Raw genomic sequence first — 20,127 nt, forward strand, 5'->3', positions numbered from 1 at the left:
CGGCGCGGAGGCGGGGAAGCGCCAGGTGAGCCAGTAGCGACTCGCTCGGCGTCCCAGGAATGTCGACCGAGCGGGACCCCTGGTGCGGCGGCGGACCGAGGGACCAGCAGGCCGCGCAGCCCGGGTTCTCCACGCCGGTCGGGCAAAAGGTCCATTTCCCCGACAGCAATGCCGAGACTGTTCAGGAAGGGACTGTCTGAAAGCGTGAAACGCGCTGTGGATGTGGCAACAGTTTCATGTTGATGTCTAGAGGACACATCATGTCACTGTTTCACGAAAACGAGGAAATTATGCAATAAACCAATATTTGATTCGTTTTTGGACATGCATGTTTTTTTTTGCTACATGAACAAGGGGCTGTTTAACTCATGTAGATAATATGGAAGATGTGATGTGTGGTTAAATGGAGAAAACGAAGCTGTTTCTGGAGGCCACCTACACCCCGCTGAGCTGGCACGAGGACCGACCTTTCAGGATCTCCTAGTTTAAAGGGCCCGACTTCTTTTTATATTTCAAAGAAGCCATAAGTTATTTCCCCCCCTACAGCAGTAACACTCTAGGCCGTCATTACTTGTGAAGAGTAATGGCTTAAGTAGACGTCACCATCTGATCTTGAAGACCTGTAAGGTGGACAAGGATTGTAACCAGTATTTAGAAAGAATGGGGACACCGCTGCACAATAATTAGTTCTTCAATATACAGTGTGCGAAACAGGGTTAAAGGTCGTGCTTGCTGTTTTGTTAGGCCTCTGGAGTTGCGATTGACGATGACGTGGTCACCACCTACGACAAAATCCGTGTGCGCCACCAGGGCAGTGTGGAGAGCGAGCGCTTGAAGTTGGTCGTCTTCTGCATCAGCAGCGATGGCAAGAGCATCATAGTTGACACAGACTCCAACCTGATCGTCAAAGACGTGGAGAGCTCAGACGACGTCTTCAAGAAGATCATAGGCACCTTCCCCAAGACCGAGTGTCGCTATGCGCTGTACGACTGTACCTACGCTACCAAGGAGAGCACAAAGGAGGACCTGGTCTTCATCATGTGGTGAGTATTTGTCTGGCTCACAGTCACTGGCTTGATGTTGTCCAATCACAGTTCGCTGAAACATATTGATTCTAAATATCAACTGTGCATCCTTGCATAGCGATTGAAAAAATTGAGTTATGCATCTGTCTGACAGCTGGGTGGAGTTGTTTTTGTGTGTGTGTGTGTGTGTGTGTGTGTGTCGCTTTAACGGCGTGTTTAAAACCCTCTTATCAGAATCAGAAAACTTGATTCTGCTGCATAACGTAATTTTTTTCTGAAAAATGGTCTGATGGGCGCCAGAAGGAAGGATTTTCTGTTCAGTTCATCGGAAGAATCATGCCAAAGAGCGAGAACATGAACACACCGACATTATTTTTTCTCTCTCTCCACATGCCCTCCAGGCCTGTTGAGGCACAGCAGTTGGATTTCTCCAGACTGGACATTAAAGAGTTTTATGCTCTTTTCCTTGCAGGGTTCCAGAGGAAGCGCCACTGAAGAGCAAGATGATGTACGCCAGTTCAAAGGGTGCCCTGAAGGCGAAGCTTCCTGGTAGGTGAAACCATTCAGGGTGGGAGAAGGTTCTACAGCCCCGCGTGTTGAACTGCCAAAGTGGGTATTTCTCAGGCTGCGACTTTACATCAGGATGAATTCCTGTAGGTCCTGGTCCGTGCCCCAGACTTCTATTAAAGACCAGCCATAACATTAAAACCACATGCTGTCTGGTATAGTGCAGGGATTCCACATTGTCTGGTGCAAATATTTTAGCAGGACATCCTGCAAGTTGTGAGTTTGCGTCCACGAGTCAAGTATTTTGTTTTTTTTTTAAAACACATACCAAAGATGCTTTATCACATTGAGTTAAAGGGAATTCGAAGGACAAGCCAAAAACTTGAATTCTTCCTCGTGTTTCTCAGACTTTCCCTCAGCCATGTCTGTGGTGCAGCACATTTGCTGGTGATGAAAACTTAAGGGCTTTCTGTTCTTTACAGACTTGTTTTTTGTTGTTTTTTGTACCATCTTGGCTTACTTCCTATACCCCTAATCCTTTTCCAGAACTTTAGACAGAAATTCTACCTCCAGCTGTTTGAGAAATGCCTCAAAGCAATAGTCTTGATTAAAACCACCCTTGTGGTTGAATGGCATGTAGAATTTGAATGAATAGTAATTAAGAGTTTCCTTCTGGCAAAGTATTCAGCGTCCAAATGCTGTTCTTGGACCTCAAGCAACCTGGTCAGCTGGAACTCGGGATGAAAAGAAAGTGAATGTGAAGTGATAGTCATTGTGAAATACTTCAGCACGGCACATGGTGAATGTATGAAATGAGTCCTCTGCTTTTAACCATAACCTGAGTGAGCAGCCATGAAAGGTGCCCGGGGAGCAGTGTGTGAAGACTGTACTTTGTGGCGGTTCGGGATTCGAACTGGCAACCTTCTGATTACGAGTCCACTAGGCCACTATTGCCCCATGAAAACATGGTAATCCTTGTAACCAAATTTATTTCATATTTTTCAGGCTTGAAATTCGAGTGGCAAGTGAATGACCTCTCTGATGCCAAGGACCCGTCCGTTCTGATAGACAAACTGGGAGGAAGAGGAACAGTAAAATCACTGGAAGGCAAGGCTTTGTAAGAGCCCCACATTTATGCCTTGTCCTCTAAACAGAACCTTTGAGGAAAAAAAAAAAAAAAAAAAAAACCCTGCAATAGGTCACACTTCATTGTACCTGTGAAGCATGGAAAAAAAAAAATCAATTTAATGTAAAAAGTTCCCCTACAAAGTCCTGGAGATCTGGGTTCTAACAAACACATTATTCAGAATGTGTTTTAACCATCTAATAAACCATCTCAGATTGATCTTGAGGACCTAACCTGAGAGTACATTTGGATATTTTTTTAAAAAAGCTACTCTTCTCCCAACTGTACCTTTTGCTCATGCATAGGATAAAGGGGTACAGCAGCAGTACAACCATTGTGAACAAAATACAATGTGGCCATGCTACATATGGATTTGCAGAATAAACTTAATTTTTACAGAAGCCCCTTCTCACTAATACTGAACCACTGTAAGGTCTGAATGTTTTTTTGCTGCCAGAGAGCAACAGAAATTGCTCAGTCAACAGTGAAAGCATGTCAATAATTGTAATGGAAAATGTCTTTTTTGATATTGAAGCACAAAGTCTCATAAGAGGTCCATTGCAGTTTATTATTTTTTCCATCAACTTCATACTCGCGTCATCAGCCAACTACAAAGTAGAGGGCATGCCACATGATGTGTACCATTAAAATAGTTCTACTTTGACAAACACACGTAATTGCACTGGTTGATGTACATTTAACGTACATCCGATTTCCCTTAACACTGACAAACATCAGGAACATTTTGGAGGGGGGAAGACAGGGCAGATGAGGCTTATTTTCTGACATAGTCAGAAGTACAAAGATGAAATTGTTTTAGTTCAACATAAAAGAAAAAGAAAAATGCACATCCATGTCACCTATGCTTAAAAAAAAAAAAAAAAAAAAAAAAAACTGAAATGTTCATATTGCTACTCTGATTCTGAATGAGTATCAATTTAAATTACAGTACAAAATTATTATTTATTTTAAATTTCAAGGAATGCATAAATGGGGTAATATTAAGGCAATTTGGCGAGTTGCATAGTGTCATCACACTCAGACAGAGGTCCCTTCTTTCACTTCATCAGTCTCCACCTGAAACACAGGATATTTAAACCTGAATCACACCATATTAAATGCACAGACTATTACTGCATAACAGTCTATAACATGTCATGATATTTACATATAAGACATTATATAGACATGTTGTGACCAGCGGAGATATTGAATTTTTATGCATTCAAGGTGCATTATTATGGTGATTTACTGAATGCCAGGACACCAGTACAAACATGCAAAAACACTTATTTACTATATTTCTTATTATGCTGCAATTAATGCATTCAGTTCAAATCCAAATATTATACACCACTGCAACAAACACTATAATGGCAGAATTTTGCTACTGCAATATTAACATGTACAGAACAGTACAGAAATTTCTCAGATACCTTTCCCTGAAGCTGGTCCCTCAGGTTCCTGACCGTGTCCCGCTCTTTGGACAGCTGCTCCTGACTGACCCGGAGAAGCTGCTGGAGTTTGGTTGCAGCCAAGCCCAGGTCCTTGGAAAGCTTCTTCTCCTTCTCTAGTCTCCCCTGTGGTCCAGTGAACATGGTGATTAATCATGTTACACCCAAAAACAAGGACCACATGTTTTACTAAGATCAGTAGTACTTCCACAGTCAGGACTGACGTGTCTCAGCTGTAGTCTAGACAGTCTAATGAAAGTGAAGTGATTGTCATTGTGAAACACTGCGGCACAGCACACAGTGCACGGTGTCCCTGCAAAGGGTCTGCAGACATCAGCACTGGTACCTTCATCTCATTCAGGTCCTCTGTGTCTGTAACGGTAGCCTCTTCGGCAGACTTCAACAGACTGAGCTGGGCCTGAAGCTCGACCACCAACTTCTGAGACTAGAACATAGAAAGAGAATATAGCTATAAAAATCTTATCTAGCAGTGAAGCTCTAACAAAAATCCTGAAACCTGAGGGGAACACTCCAACCAGCCCGAACATGCCCAGATGCTGCAACTGCCTGTCTATGAAACCACCACAATGTAGCAGAGATTTCTCCCAAAATCTGGCCTGTTTCTCATGACCATGTCAGACATCTTCAGGTCATGGACCAAGTGCCGGTCCATTACAAGGTTTGCAAGAACAGATGGATACGGGGTGAGAGTTGGACTGCTTGTTTTTACTTTAGACATAACAGTCTAAAAAAGTATTTTATTTACAGTACAGATAAGAGTGAACAGACACTAAAGTAGACTGAGCGTACTGTGTCCAGTCCTTCTGGACATCAGACTTGTAGGGCCAGATAAATACACAAACATCAGATGTTTCACTCCCGGATGCCAAACCTGCTACATTGCACGTGTCTCCAGTGCTGTTGGACAGTGAGAACTGTCTGGCCAGTTGGTGTAATTTGGAGTGAGAACCCCTCACCAACTCAGTGCGAAAATGAATATAAATTTACAAGAGCATGTAGTCTAGAATACCTGCTCAAAATCTTCAAGCAGCTCCTGCTTAAAGGTTTCTTCATCGTAAAGCTTCTCCATGGCAACATTCAACTGAGCCTGGACCTGCACAAAACAGAGCTACATCAGAGTGTGTATATACACACACACACACACACACACACCACACACACACACTCTCTCTCTGGACCAACAGAGTAAGCATTAGTAATGGTGAAAGGAAAGCATCCAAAACCAACAGTGGGAATGTGAATGCTGCCGCCAGTGAAGCCCTGGAAAGTGAGCACACTTCTTAATGGTTACAGCGGTGACGCCCAACCAGTGTGGACACAAACCATCTCAGGATTAGTTGGATCAATTTCCACAGAGTTGTTTGCCAAGCAGAAATAAAAAGGGGAAGATTTCTTTGAAACTGAACAATTCAGTTAAGAGAAGTGAGTGGCAAGGCCAAGTGAACATGCTTGCTAGAGAAAAGACAACTAGTGACACGCACCAGAACAGATATTAGCAGCATCACAGACGGCGTTAGTCTAACTACTTTCTGCGCAGAAAGCATATGACCGTTCTCATATATATTTTTTTTTAGTTAGGTAATGGCTGCTGTAGCCACCAGGGCCTAACATTTCCCAGCAGCCCCTGCACTCCCTGACCTGACTAGCTTCTGACTCAGGCTGGCCGTTCTGCTGCTCCCGTTTCTGAGCATGCTCAGTCATCTCGCTCAGCTGTTGTCTGACCTGGAACAGGAAGCAGCCATTCAGCACAAGTCACTGGCTGTATGCTCCGCCTCCTGTATGCGCCAGAGCGCCAACTCACCACACTCAGCTCCTCCCTCTGGGCCCGAGCCTCCTTCTGAGTCACATCCAGCAGGGTCTGAGATTCTACCAGCAGCTGCTTCAACTGATGAATAATAGAAAGGATATTTCATTATGACAACATGATATTTAGAATGTAGATATTTATTTATTAAAAAAATAAAAAAAATAAAGACCTGAATTGTCTCTGCAGAGTAGCTCTGATTCTCAGATGTCGCAGACTCCACCTGCTTCTCTAGCTGGGCTTCCAGAAGAATCACCTGCTCTTTCAGCTGCATAAGGGAAAGCAGAAGACGGATGTGCCTAATTAACACAATTAATCATGTGACTGTGCCTTCAGAATTAGTAGTCTTCTGACTGAGTAAACAAAGCAAAAATCTCAGGAGAGTTGCATGATGGGCCAGGACCCAAATGAACTACTGTATTACCATTGTGTCTAATTGGGCAGAACTGAAAATGATTTTTCAATCCCATTAAGGATTCTTTGTTCCATTAAGAACATGCCTAGGCTTGGTTCCCTTGTGCCTATAAAATGCCTCTCTGTCTTGATTTTGTTTAACAAGTTACTTTATGCATTCATACATTCTATCAAACACATTAAATAACGTGATTATGCATCACAAGCATTTTGACACAAGACGTGAACAAGTGTAAAATGGGGGAGTGTCAATTTCGGGAGTGAAGTCAAGGGACACATGCCTGTTCTGCACTTTGGTTCTCTTTTCTTAGCCCATCCACTGTCTGCTCTAGAGAGTGGACTTGCTCCTGTGCCTGTGGAAGGGAGGACTGCAACTTAGAATGAGCGACATGATTGTAAAATGGGAATTCAAGATGTGGATTTAAAAATTGTAGCTGACAAAGCTCACCTTCTTCAGCTGGCCCTCTGACTCGGCGATCTTGGACTTCCACACCTGCTCCTCCTCCTCCACGCTCTTCTGGAGATGTTTCAGCATGCTCTCCTGGGAACACATGCACACGGCTTAGTCCCGTCCCCCACGCGCAATCACATGTGTCCGAGTGATGAGAAGCTCACCGTTTCAGCCAGCACCAGTCGGTACTGCTCACACTCTGCCTGTAGGCTGCCGTGGCTCTCCTCCGACTGCCTCAGCCTCTTCATCAGTTCCTTCAGCACAAGAGTTCATTTAGGATGCCATATCACCCCTATGTGTATATATATTGTTTTAGGTTTTAAGATTATGGCTGCTAGAAAAGCTTGCACTTCTAATCAGAAAATCAGAACCAGGTTCCCTGGACGAACATTTGGTTCCCGACATGGGAACAGCGTAATGAGCTCTCTGCGAGGGTTCTTACTGGAAGTTCGGAGCAATGCTGAGATTCCTGTCTCTGTTGACTTTGGCTGAGCGTCTCCTGTGCTTTCTGTGCAAAGTCCTGCAGCCAGTGGATCTTTAAAAAGAGGGGAAGAGAAAGACTGAGATTTTCTAACCTCATACACACCAGATCACAAGGATCAATCAGGACTAAAAAGTTTAGAGAAAAATATATTTAACTTGATTTACCTGTTCTGTGTCTATAAAACCATGTGAGGAATATTGCACGGAGAACTTCTTTGGTTTCAGTCTGAAACGCTCTTAACTGTGCCTGAAAAACACATCTAGTCAGTCACCCACTCAGTTACATCTACGTGTTTGGGATGGAAAAGAAAAAAAAAAAAAAAAATTATTTTTAACAAAGCAGCTGGTCTGATGTGGTTCTGTAGGTGGAGGGCTGTGCGTCCCAAGGCTATAACAGAACTTGCATGTGAGTTGTGTTCACTAAATGTCATAGAATTTGTCTAGAAATAGTTGAGTAGAAATAATAAGGACCTTTGGGCAGGAGGAAATAGGAGAACCCGGAGGAATCCCCGCACCAACACAGGCAGAGCAACACAGGCAGAGCAAACTCCACCCACACAAGGTCCTACCTTGGATGTGTAAGGCTACCATGCAAACCGCTGTCCTTATAGAAATGACATTCTTTCAATATCTGGTACATGGAATCCTTGACCTGTTATTGTTTATGTGACTTACTTCGTTGCAGACTTTGATAGCTCGAGCTCATGCTGCAGCGAGGTGACTGCTGTCTCCTTTTCGGTCAACCTGCAAAAATGACATTAGTTAGGTAGGACATGGGAATACACCATCTCCTGGGATCGTGGAGCTCATGCGGTTACATCGGTTGTGAAGGGGTATGAATGATATGGACAAGGTAAATAAAAATAAATAAAAAAAAACAACATACCTGCTCTGCAGATGTGCCAGCTCTGCTGTGTGCTCAGAACGCTAGAACAGAAAAGCAAGCTGTGCATTAGGAGATGAAAAGCATTATGGGACAGATGAGGTGAACATGCTGTGAGCACCACGCCATCTCACCAGCTCCGCACCCTGATGCGCCTCCTTTAGCTCCACCCCCTGCAACGCCAGCTGCTGTTCCTTCTCACTCAGGCTGTGTGCGCAACACAAAGTGATTCGTTTTTACGTTCATGTGTGCGGTGATAAAAATATCACTGAACGGGACCCACCTGTTGTGGAGCTGATGCAGCTGAGCTGCGCTGACAGACTAACATTTAAGGAGAAGAAGAAAAAAAAAAAAAATGCAGAGTAAGTCTACACGAGTTCGGACCAAGACACAAAAAAAAAAAATGGAGTCAGGACAGTCACCTTCTCTTCTCTGGTTTTCTGCAGCTCGGATTCAAGTGATGTCAGAAGGGTCTCCCTTTCCTTCAAGCTGGAAATATCAGTAACAGTGCAGAAGAGTCAAATACAGATAATAAACAGATTTCTGGTCAGACGTGGGCGTTGGGCATGGATCTTACCAAACCTGGAGCTGCTCCACCTCTGCACAGATCTCCGCCTGGTAAAGACGGTTGAAAAGCAGAAAGTCACATTTTTTTGGCACAGAGAACAAGGCAGATGAGTCCATTTAAGGAAGATTTTACCGTTCTGGCGCTCTTCACAGCCTCCATCTCTTCTTTAAGCATTTTCAGCTCTTCCTCAAGCATCCTCTGCTCAACAGACCTGAAAGCAGAACAGCATCGGCTTCAGGAGCTGCGTGCCTCGTGCTAATCGCATTTTTAACCTAGTCACAGGTCCAAAGCAGGGCTCAGAGGGATACGCACTCGCTGGGTGGCTTCTCTGCCTCGGTAGTGTCCGAAACCTGTAGCATTGGAGATGACTGTTAGTGAAAACGGAAACTCCAGCATGAGTAAATCATGGAGGAGCGCTCAGGAGCACACAGCTTACTGCACTGCTGATTGGTTCCTGCCTCATTTCAGTCAGATGCTTCAGTTGCTCCTCGAGTGAAGCTATTTGGATTTCGCTCTCCTTAAGACTACATGACAAAAAAAAAAAAAAAAAAAAACACATGTGCGTACACAGTTATTGACAAAGATTTGGACTAAAGAACATTTTAGAACTACATACACTAATATTCAAAAGTCTGATAGAAAATTACTGTTTGGTTCAAAACTCCTGTCTTTGTTCAAGTTGTAAGTGACTCTGGTATCTGGAAAGGGCTGTTAAAGTTCCTCTCTGATGTTATTCCATTATTATCAGCAAAATTTAGTTTTGAGTTCGAATGGAATGTTGCTGTTTTCATTAATGCAATGTCTGGACACCTTGATTATTTGACAATCCTTCTGCAATGATCTTAATAGAGCAAGAAACTGACCAAATTCACACTAGTTGAGTATTTGGTGCATCAAATGTTCCTACTAGAAATAGTAATTTACAAAATCATAGTAATAATTTCTCGTGGAGAATAAAAAGTGACTTCTAATGGGCCCCTAAACCTTTGAATGGTAGTGTATGTTGATCTATCTTTTCCTATGATCGAGAGCTTAACACATGCGTACCTGCTCCTCAGATGCTCCACTTCAGCCACGTTAATGGCCTGCCAGAACAAACCGATCGATAGGGTCATTTCAAAACACATCCAAACTACAGACATGTTTTAATAATAATAATAATCAACTTTGTGTAGAAATGGGACCCACCTCTTTCTGGATCTGACTGGCCTCCAGCAGCATGTGGACGGAGGCTACCTTGTCCTCCATCTGCTTCTTCTCCACCTCCAGTTGGGTCACATGGGCCTGTAGTACCTCCACCTGGGTGCAGCGCTCCTTCCTCTGTGTCTCCGCATTCGCCACCTGGGCTTTCAGCTCTGCTGAACATCATCTCAGTATTAATAAAATGTAAAACCTGATGATCAAAGTTTCCTATTACTAATAATGTTATTCCTTTGTCTCCATATTAATTCATAAAGGGGTGACAAAAAACAAATAAGCTATAACAAAGTATTTCACCTTACACAACTATTGGGAAAAATTGTATATTACAATTCTTGAATGTGGTTGGGCAGGATGCTCCAGACATGTGTTAGAAGTAAACTTGTTTGTGCTGACTGACCTGCGAGAGCGTTGCTCTCCTGCTGGACTCTCTCCAGCTCGGCCTGCAGGGCTCTTGCCAGAAGTCTGGCTCTTCCTCAGCTCCTCACTCACCTCCTCCAGTCTCTTCTGCAGTGCCTGCTCGCTAGCTGCCCGACCGGCCTGCAGGGGCAGCAGTGAGACACCAAGTCACTTCACCATGAGCGCCGCAATGAAATAAATCAAAGGCCGTGAATGTCCAAAGAGCCGCAGGCTGAAGCCACAGCAGCTGCCGGCAGAATGCTGCTGACTACAACCATCCGCAGAATCGCATTTCTCCAAGCTGCAGTCATGAGAGATTTCCAGAGAGATTTAATAAAAAAATAATAATCTTGTGGTTCATAGGCGAGTGTCTCCCGCTAGGCTACGTCAACTCCTTCAGATACTGCAGGAGCACCCACGTGCAGAGGGGCGGGCAGGTGGAAGGAACCTTGTGCATGAGCCTCATGCCACAAGTTCACCCTCCAAATATGAGCTCAGGGACACATCTGGCTGCAAACTTTCCACCGCAGGACTTGGTTTCTCTTTACAGAACAAACTGACTCATTTACTCCAGACTTGGCACAAGCTTTAAAAAAAAAGAAAAAAAAAAAGTGTGTGTTGGGGAAAGAGGAGCTGCATACACAGCTACTGAAAAATGGGCGGGGATTACAGCAATCAATGGGAGGGACTACATTTCCAGCAGTGATGTTAAACCTTTGACAAAAGAACAGACCACCTACATACTGTAGTGTTTTTTGTGAACATCTTATCAATATTTCACCATACTGAAGGCTTCTTTCGGATTCCCACCCCTGTACTGAATGAGAGGACACCAACACCGAAATTTCAAGATAAAAACCGGAGACTTCAGATAACACAATGACTCAGCTGTGCCATGCTAAAAAGCAACGCCCAGTGTTCTCTATTGTGCATTCTTCCGAAATGATTAATTAGCAGATAAATGCAACAAACAGGCTGTGACAGTTTTTACAGAGTTCATTTTAGTCTAGTTCTCTATTGACTTAACACTTATTCCAGGAGAAGTGGCTGGTCTGAAATCTGTGATATTTAGAGAACTACAGAGACATCGCCCCACAGGGCAAAGTCACAAAACAAATGAATCCCGGAACGACTATTTATTACGGTGATGGTGCACCTGAAGCTGGGACAGCTGAGCCTCAGCAGCCGCCACCTTGGCCTCCATGCTTTTCTTGGTCTGCTCGTCCGCCTGCAGGGCGCCAGCCTTCTCGCTCAGCTCTTTGTTCAGCTTGGCGCACTCCTGCCTCAGCTTGGCCAGTTCAGCGTTTTGTCTGTGGAAAAGCGGAGGAGAGTGGGGTTGGTTGGGTTTGTTGGGTGACTGCGACGGGCTCTCGATTTGGTTGGGTTTCGATGACACACTTGCTCTCGTTCAGTACTTGTTGCCTTGTTGAGTGCATCTCGAAGGATTGAGTTCTCCTGCTGCAGACGGGCCATCTGAGCACTGGGACCTTTATCCAGCTGGTCCTGCAGGCTCTGGATCTGAGGGGAGAAACCAAAGACATTAAATATTATACTCTAGGAGTATAAAATGTCACAGAGCTGCACTTTCCACATTCTCACTGGAGACACACACACACACACGCACACACACACACACACACGGAAAGAAGACCGCTTTTGCATGTGCATGGCTCAGTGTTTGCAATGATTCAGTGCAATACAACTCCATGCAATGACATTAGACATTAAAAACAGGAAGAGGGAAAATGTGGTAAATTCAATCTTGCATCGTCCATATCTCATGCACGCACAAGGCATTGCACTCCACTGTATCCATGTCTATTTTTCCAAATTAGTGTGAATTACATTATTATACTAATAGGTTTTGGGGAGCAGAGTGACCCCTGACCTTTGCCTTGTACTTGTGAGTTTCAGCCATGTGGTCCTGGTAACTGGCCTGCATACGAGCCTGCAGGGCGATCATCTCCTGCTCACGAGCGCTCAGCTGAGAGCTCAGACGTGTCTCCACTTGAGCCACCTTGGACTTCTCTGCTGACAGCTCCTGCATAGAGAGCAGCTCTTAATAGCGAACTGGAGAAAAGGAGAAAATAAAGAGCCACACTGACTGCTTGTGGCCCTTAACGAGAGGAAATGAAAGGAACCCCAAACCTTGGCCATATCCCTCAAACGGTTTTTGGCAGAGATGGGGTCCTTCTGCTCAACAGCTATCTGCTCTCCTTATCCTCTAGTTGCTTCTTCAGAGACACCACCAGGTCACCCTTTTGTGCAGCCTAAAAACACACATTATTATTTCACAAATTGACCTGGAAACCCGAGTGATGAGAGAAACACAGCTTAGAAACAGGTTTGATCTGATGAGGCTGATACTCATGTGTATTTATGGGTGTGAGAAGGATAGTGATTACTAATTACTCCAGAGGGTCCATTCATAGAACGAATGACATTTATGCAATCATTTATGTTGTATCTTGTTTAGGTCAATGCTGAGCATTAGATGCTACGTTGCAGATTTACTGCAGGAACAGGGTCCAAACACAAAGGGGAGAAGGTGAAGGTGTTCAGACCTACTGCAGCACCGGATCCTCTCCTTTAGCCGAAAACCAATTTCTACTCTCAAGTATCTGATAATACTGCATGCAAGGATTTATCTGTCTGGCATATTGTAAAGCATGTGAGGGAACATTTCATGTTTAAATGTGCTTTAAGCAAATTAATATTGTGTGTGCGGCTGCTGAAAGAAAATGAAAATAAGACAGTTTCACAGGTCAGACCCTCCGATGCTGATCAGGGACATGATTGTTGTGGTTGGATTTGTGTAGTAGGCACTTTGAGGGTAACATGGTTCCTCTGCCCCAACCATTACTATGAATTATATAAAAAAAAAAAACAAACATACCGTACGCCAGGTGTCCTGTCTGACTCCCGACTTCTCGCTCAAGATCTCGATGAGCTGCTGCGCCTCGCCCTCGCTAAACACCATACTCTTCATCGTGGAAACCAGGGCCTTGTATGGAAGGTACAGGGGCGTATCCGCTGGGTCAGCCGCCACAGCTGCAGAGAGTGACCATGTAAAAAATGCACAGGGTGTGAACTCTGGAACATTTGATGGAATGTTACCATATTTACAGCCTCACTGTCAGATCAGGGGTATACAAGGTCCTTAAGCCACACCCCTTTCGCAAGACCCTGAATCGTGCCTCATTAAAGCAGGCCAAAAGGTGAAGATGCACATCCAGCAACAGCCAAGCTGGAGCCTGCACCGCATCGGCTGGCATGTCTGATGGGCAGAGTGGCACCAGACAGAGTCTGGCACCAGAGTTGTGCCCATTGTGTGGCCACTGGAAGCCTTGTGACCTTAACACAACAGTGCGGCTGATGCTATGGTGATGTTTGGATAGGACAGAGCATCTCGTCTCTCCACTGACAGGTGGCTGAAGTGCCCACGGCAGGCGTGCCAGGATTTACACACCTGTGTGTTTTGTGTGGAGCTCCCGTTTTCCCACGTTCCACCAGGGGCTTTGAGGAGACAATGGGGGAAAACTCACAGCACTGGACTTTTTCTATAAGAAGCCCTCATTCAAACCTACATTATTAACGGTCTTTGACAGGAGAGGGTTAAAATAGTCTAAATTAGGAAGTAGAGTGTGTCAATAATTTCTATTCCTCCTCTATTTAAACATTAATTTTGGGTGCCAAAAATAAAAAGGGCTAAGTGGCCCAACATACCACCAGGCAGGCAGCTACTCCTTGTTTCTATTTGATTGTTTCTGTAAATTCTGTAAAGACAGTTCGTGTACATTATCTACACATAGCACTTTTTTATAGTGTTATGAATGAGTGAAGAACTGTTAAGGGGAAAAAAAAAAAACCCTCTCTCAGTGAGCCCAATGACCACAGTTCTGCAAAAGCCCCTCCCACTGCAGCGTGCCATGTCTCTTCTCCCAGACTTGGTGAGCTGCCGTCTGGCCACAGCACTCTGCGAGTTTCTGACAAAAGGCCACGTCCAGCTCTCACAGTCCGAGTGCCGTCGGCCAAGCACTAAATACCACAGAAAGTGAACAGAAGCTAGAGCATGGAAGCGGATATCTCCAATGCAGGCCTGATAAATGAGTTATGACATGATGGATCATAAATGAACTATTAAGCAAATGATTATGTAACTGGGCACCACAAGAGCCCATAAAACCTGTTCCTGTTCTCCTCTCTCAAGACCTCACTGGCAGGCGAGGTGGGTGGTCATTACATGATACCAAGCTGTCGAAATGACCACACGCACGCGTGCGCGCACACGCACGCACACGCACGCACACACACACACACACACACACACACACACACCAGTCAGAACAGAGGGCTTAAGCTAAATCCAGACATTCCGCCAGCCGAGGAAGAACACAATTGACCTACACAAACCTTATAATTGATGTAGACCACTGCACTCATACAAAGGGGTGTTGAAATTAAGCTCATAATCGATACATGGCGATGCAGATGTGGACGATTATATCATCGATTATATCGCAATGACAACGTTTGGTGATTTCTGGCTGCGGCATAAAAATTCTCGTTAAAAAGTTGTGCCGGCAGGAGTTCAGCACAGAACTTTGATCACTGCACGCTGTTTCAATGGGGTCGATACGGATCTACAACACGACATTATCATCTCATGCATATTTTTTTGCGCTTAGCCCCATGGAAGGTGCATGTTGAGCTCAAAACCGTTGTTTTGTAAGAAGCGTAAACCTCACGGCGAGCGCAGCGCATGCAGTGTTCCTCCTGGCTTTAGATTTGCAGCAGTGAGCATGAAAAACGGTCTGTGGTCAGTCCGCGCTCACCTGACGGCATGGACGCCTGAACCAGCCATTTTTCTGCCGTTTGTGGAGTCAGTTGAGCGCGGACTGAACACAGACCGTTTTTCATGCTCATTGTAGCAAACCAGAGCATCCACACGGTCGAAAAAGACTCTTGTATTTGAAAAGCAGAATTTGGAAAAAAAAAATTTGAAAACTTATGAGATGAAGCATGATGCATCAATAATCAAGGCACTGGTAATCGTAATCGAATCGTGAGAGCAGTGAAGGTGCTCACCACTTCCCTACACATACGATCCCACCCTACACACCCCGCGATCGCAGTCTAGGCTGCTCTCGTCTCCAGATGCCCATCAGAGCAGCTCCACCACTATCAAGACTCTCCACTCATACCTCAGCACAGCACATGCTTCTTTTGTACTCCATGCATGGCCTTTATGCTTCCCATTGTTCTGAAGCTGGAGTTGTATTCCTCATTTGCAACAACAAAAAAAAACTGTCTGATTACAAAGGATTAATTCATATAAAATTCATATTAAAATGGAGATAAAATCCAGCCTGGCAAATAAAACAGAGCAGCTGTGTCCACAAAATAGCAGCAATTATGTAAAGCAGGAGGCGTAGTCACACCCAGTCAGAGTGAACTTTGTATTTGGCACCACAAGTTTGTGTCACACATTTCCTGATGGAAATCTAAAGCAACTTTCAATTCACAAAATGCAATAAATGGACAACAATACCAACTAGAAAGTTATGACCACACAACAGTTCCAGAATGTGACTCTGAATATCGTGATTGGAATGAATTTCACACCATCTGGGATCTGTAAATATAACATCTGATAAATGATAGGATTTAAAATGTGTTTTATCTACACAGTGCCATACATTGGTGGATTTGGACCATACCTGGCTCTGACTTCTTCTTAGACCCTCCCTTCTTCTTTGAGGGGGCTTCAGGTTTAGGCTCCTCCCCCTTGGCTGGAGGAGCCTCAACAGGAGCGCTTTTTGGATCACTTCTCTGGGTGCCCACCGGGGGCACTGCCATCACCGGCACCTCCTTGACAACGGGCTCTGGCTTGGCAGCCGGTTTTGGGATTGGTGCAGGGGCCAGGGTGGGGGCGGGGTCTACTTTGGCCACTTTCTTCTCCTTCTTCTTCTTGTCCTTTGGAGATGGGGCAGGTGGAATCTCAACAGGGGTGACTCGGGGTGCAGAAGTAACGGGCAGAGCAGCAGCAGCAGCAACAGGGGCAGCAACAGACACTGCGGAAACAGAAACTGGGCTGGGGGAATTTACTGGAGCCGGGGTGGGTGCTGGAATGGGTGCCGGAACTGCAGGAGCTACCGCTGCTGGGGGAACTGCAGGTTTGGTATCAGGAGAAGCGACAGCCTCCACATTCTCAGGAATGGACTCCACCTCTGGGAGCTTCCATTGACCTTCTCATCCTTCTTCTTTCCTTTTCGTTTCTCTGCAGCCTTATCCTTCTTCTTCTTCTCAGAGCGCGGAGCTTGGGGTTTTCCAAGCTCCTGCCGCTGTTTGGCCAAGGCCTCCTCATAAGAAGTTTCCTTCATGGTGAAGGTGGAGACCAGGGCAATGCCGATGGCCGAGATCACCATGAAACCACCAAACACCATGATTCCAAGGGTCTGAGGATCGTAGATATCCATGACAGCCAGTTTACTGCCTTGTTAAACCTGGCAACACACAGACAAATACAAAAAAGTGAAAATTCCCCCAGACTGCTACCAGCACCTGATGGGTTAAAAGCAGTCGACATGTTTTGTGTGCTCTTTGTGTTGTGCTGTGCATCGCAATGACAAAATGACATTTTTACTTCACTTCAGATTCTGTTAATATCGGTCAAATAACAACTCATATAAGTGAATTGGGTATTGCTGAATGGTGTGCTGAAAATAACACATCATCAGTGCGTAGGTATTTCACACTTTCTACACAAACATGTTCCGCAGCTACTTGGCATATCTGCAGAGCCATAAAGTAAAACTACTAATTAAAAGACCAACTGGAAGCACACCAAAAGTGGTCATTCAAGTGAAGAAACTAAGTGTTTAAATCTGACGTTCCCGTACTTTGAGAAATCTCAGCCTGTGCCTAGCATCGGATGGGCCCATATCCAAACGCCAGGTACCGAACTGGACATGAGAAAGCTGCATCTGCAGACCAAGCTAGTCGTGCCTTTCAGACAGCCTGCAGCCGTCCGTGTACCCAGACAAGAGTGTGCGATGAAAAGCTCGGCATCTGCAGCACGCTGCAATTTGCCAAATGATTGTTTGTTTTTTTTTTTTAACAAGACTGAAATTGTAACAGAAATTAATGGATACTATAAAATCATATATGCATTCACTATTCAAAACCCACACAAAATGGGTTTGAGTACAAATTTGTAAAAATAATAGTACACATTAATAGCCAAAGTTTGAACTAATTATGTAATTGGGGCAATTCAGTACATTATGTATTCTAGCCAGATGTTTTGCTCTTTAATCAGTGCAGATGTTCATGAATGAAGCGTTCCATTGGAACTAAAGCCTATTTGATATTTTTGCAGCCAGTCGTGAGTCATGAACGACGTCTGGACTGGGGTTTTGATGTCTCATGCACCGAACAATTGCTTCCCACACCAAATAAATGGCGTTTCTAAATTAGCCGAAACTTTTGAACGGTGGTGCAGCTACACCAAAACCGGGATAGGAAGGATCTACAGATGTGTCCTCAGAGGCTCCATTTAAAGCTGACGTTGACTTATCTGGAGCTGAAGCTGGGGCTGGAGTTTTTTTTTTTTTTTTGGAGAGATCTTTTGAATCAGGAACTTTCTAATTACACGACGGGGATTAAAGCGCCATACAGGTAACGTAGGTGAGATCACAGAAATAGCGAGTCACTTGACTCCATTATAACGTCTGTTATATAGGTTTTAAGGAACCGAACAATGGTAAATAACAGAAAGCGGCGCAGTCTCCATCATGGCACAGCTCGCAGGACGCAGACGGAATTAAAGCCCCGAATGCTCTCACGCCGAGCAAGCTTGTCGCGCCGCTGCAGCCCGGTTCATTGATAATTAAAAAAAAAAAAAAAAAGTGCCCGTCTTTCCCCGCCAACACGAACCTTTCTCCTGCGGATCTTGTGTAACTGCGTATCAGCCGGGGAACCTCCGCGCCTGCCACCAACTCGTGACTCCGTCTTTTCTCCGTGGAAGCGTCAAGCGGCGCCGTGGGGATTTAAAAATGAACACGCACATCCAGTGAGGGGAAAAGCTGGCTCCTCGCTCTCTGCCTCCCCCCCGGCTCTTTCCTCCGCGTCTCGGTACGGTCTGTGGAGGTCGTGGCACTTTTCTTCGGGCTGGAACGACGCCAAGCGGGCGGCCCACACGCTATTAAGTCCAGCCCCCTGATTGGCCAGGAGGCGGGCCATCAGCTGCGCGCAGCCAATCGCGTCATGCATTTTCCCCTCGTCGGCAGAAATGCGGAAGTGGTGATGGGGGCTTCGGGGAGTTGTAGGTACTTTGGTCTGAGAGTAAAAACCCACACATTTGCACATGGGCAAAAGCACGAAAGACTTTCAGATTCTTCTCACATTCTCATTTGAAATATAAGATAATTCTATATGAAATATTATTTCAGATACCTTGTAATGTGAACAATGTATACAGGAGTGAAAATGAAGTGATTGTCATTGTGAAACCCTGCAGCACAGCACATGGCTAAATATGTCCTCTGTATTTAACTCTTAGTGAGCAGTGGGCAGCCATGAAATGCACCCGGGGTGCAGTGTGTGGGGGACGGTTGCCCTGCTCAGTTTGTACCTTGGTGGTTTAGGATTCGAACCAGCAACCGGGCCACCTCACCCCATTTCCTTACCCACTAGGCCACAACCGCCACAAGAGACACAAGCAGTTGTAAGAGTGCCAATGTGTTAGGAATTCAGGAATGAACAGGCATCTTGGAATAAGAGGGAAATTTAGTGCAGGGACAATGGCTTCTTGGAATTTTTTATCTGCCTCATCAGAGCTGAGGAATTCTGTGATGTCTAGGATTAGGGGGTTTGTGTAAACATCTCTCTCATGTTATTTTAATTTTCACCTATACTGTTTTCTGCCAAAGTATAAAACAGTATAAAAACTGCCTGTTTCCAAACTGCATTTGGAAAGTATTCACATCACATCACTTTTTCCACATTTATGTTGTATTACAGCCTTAATTGATTAAATTCATTTTCCCCTCAGAAATTCAGGGACAACACTCCACAATGACAATGTGAGGATTAATTGAGGTTTTGGCATATTTATAAAAAAACAACAACTGAGAATTCACAGCCTTTGCCATGAAGCTCACAATTGAGCTCAGGAGCATCCTGTTTCCCCTGATCATCATCATTCTACTGCTTTGAAGGTCCCAGTGAGCACAGTGACCTCCATCATCTGAAAGTGAAAGAAGTTCATAACCACCTGGGCTCTTCCTAGAGTTGGCCGGCCACCTTAGCTGAGTGATCAGGAGAGAAGGGCCTTAGTCAGGGAGGTGACCAAGAACCTGATAGTCACTCTGTCAGAGCTCTAGAGGTCCTGGGTGGACAGAGGAGAACCTCCTAGAAGGATAGACACCTCTGCAGCAATACACCAATCAGGCCTGTATAGTAGAGTGGCCAGATGGAAGCCTTCTTAAATTAAAAGGCACCTGACGGACTCTCAGACCATGAGAAATAAAATTCTCTGGTCTGATGAGCCAAAGATTGAACTCTTTGGCGTGAATGCTAGGCGTTACGTTTGGAGGAAACCAGGCGCCGCTCATCACCAGGCCAATACCACCCCTACAGTGAAGCATGATGGTGGCAGCATCATGCTGTGGGATTTTTTCAGCTGTATGAACTGGGGAGACTAGTCAGGATAGAGGAAAAGATGACTGCAGCAATGTACAGAGAAATCCTGAATAAAAAATCTGCTCTGAGCTCTCTTGAACTCCGACT

General features: G+C 45.0%; 2 protein-coding genes across 2 annotated transcripts; one reads left to right on the forward strand and one right to left on the reverse strand.

Annotated features, from left to right (window-relative positions):
- Positions 1–59: 59 nt before the first annotated feature.
- Positions 60–3,205, forward strand: LOC114795667 (cofilin-1-A-like). The gene is made up of 4 exons (XM_028989201.1): positions 60–194; positions 745–1,043; positions 1,498–1,574; positions 2,538–3,205. The coding sequence occupies exons 1-4, from the start codon at positions 60–62 to the stop codon at positions 2,651–2,653; spliced, it is 627 nt and encodes a 208-aa protein (XP_028845034.1). The 3' UTR covers positions 2,654–3,205.
- Positions 3,206–18,453, reverse strand: LOC114795668 (ribosome-binding protein 1-like). Its single transcript, XM_028989202.1, is given in 34 exon segments — positions 3,206–3,735; positions 4,095–4,238; positions 4,459–4,557; positions 5,143–5,226; positions 5,772–5,855; positions 5,935–6,018; positions 6,110–6,205; positions 6,633–6,704; positions 6,800–6,892; positions 6,967–7,056; positions 7,245–7,337; positions 7,451–7,511; positions 7,961–8,029; positions 8,172–8,212; positions 8,303–8,375; positions 8,452–8,489; positions 8,591–8,657; positions 8,746–8,783; positions 8,869–8,947; positions 9,049–9,086; positions 9,173–9,260; positions 9,784–9,821; positions 9,925–10,091; positions 10,337–10,385; positions 10,387–10,476; positions 11,492–11,645; positions 11,738–11,853; positions 12,224–12,376; positions 12,484–12,548; positions 12,551–12,605; positions 13,232–13,386; positions 16,056–16,574; positions 16,577–16,841; positions 18,274–18,453. Coding segments are annotated over 33 exon segments (3,369 nt in total). The 5' UTR covers positions 16,815–16,841; positions 18,274–18,453; the 3' UTR covers positions 3,206–3,696.
- Between the last annotated feature and the right edge of the window lie 1,674 nt (positions 18,454–20,127).

The sequence above is a fragment of the Denticeps clupeoides genome, chromosome 8 (genome assembly GCF_900700375.1).
Source record: "Denticeps clupeoides chromosome 8, fDenClu1.1, whole genome shotgun sequence".
NCBI classification, from domain to species: domain Eukaryota; kingdom Metazoa; phylum Chordata; class Actinopteri; order Clupeiformes; family Denticipitidae; genus Denticeps; species Denticeps clupeoides.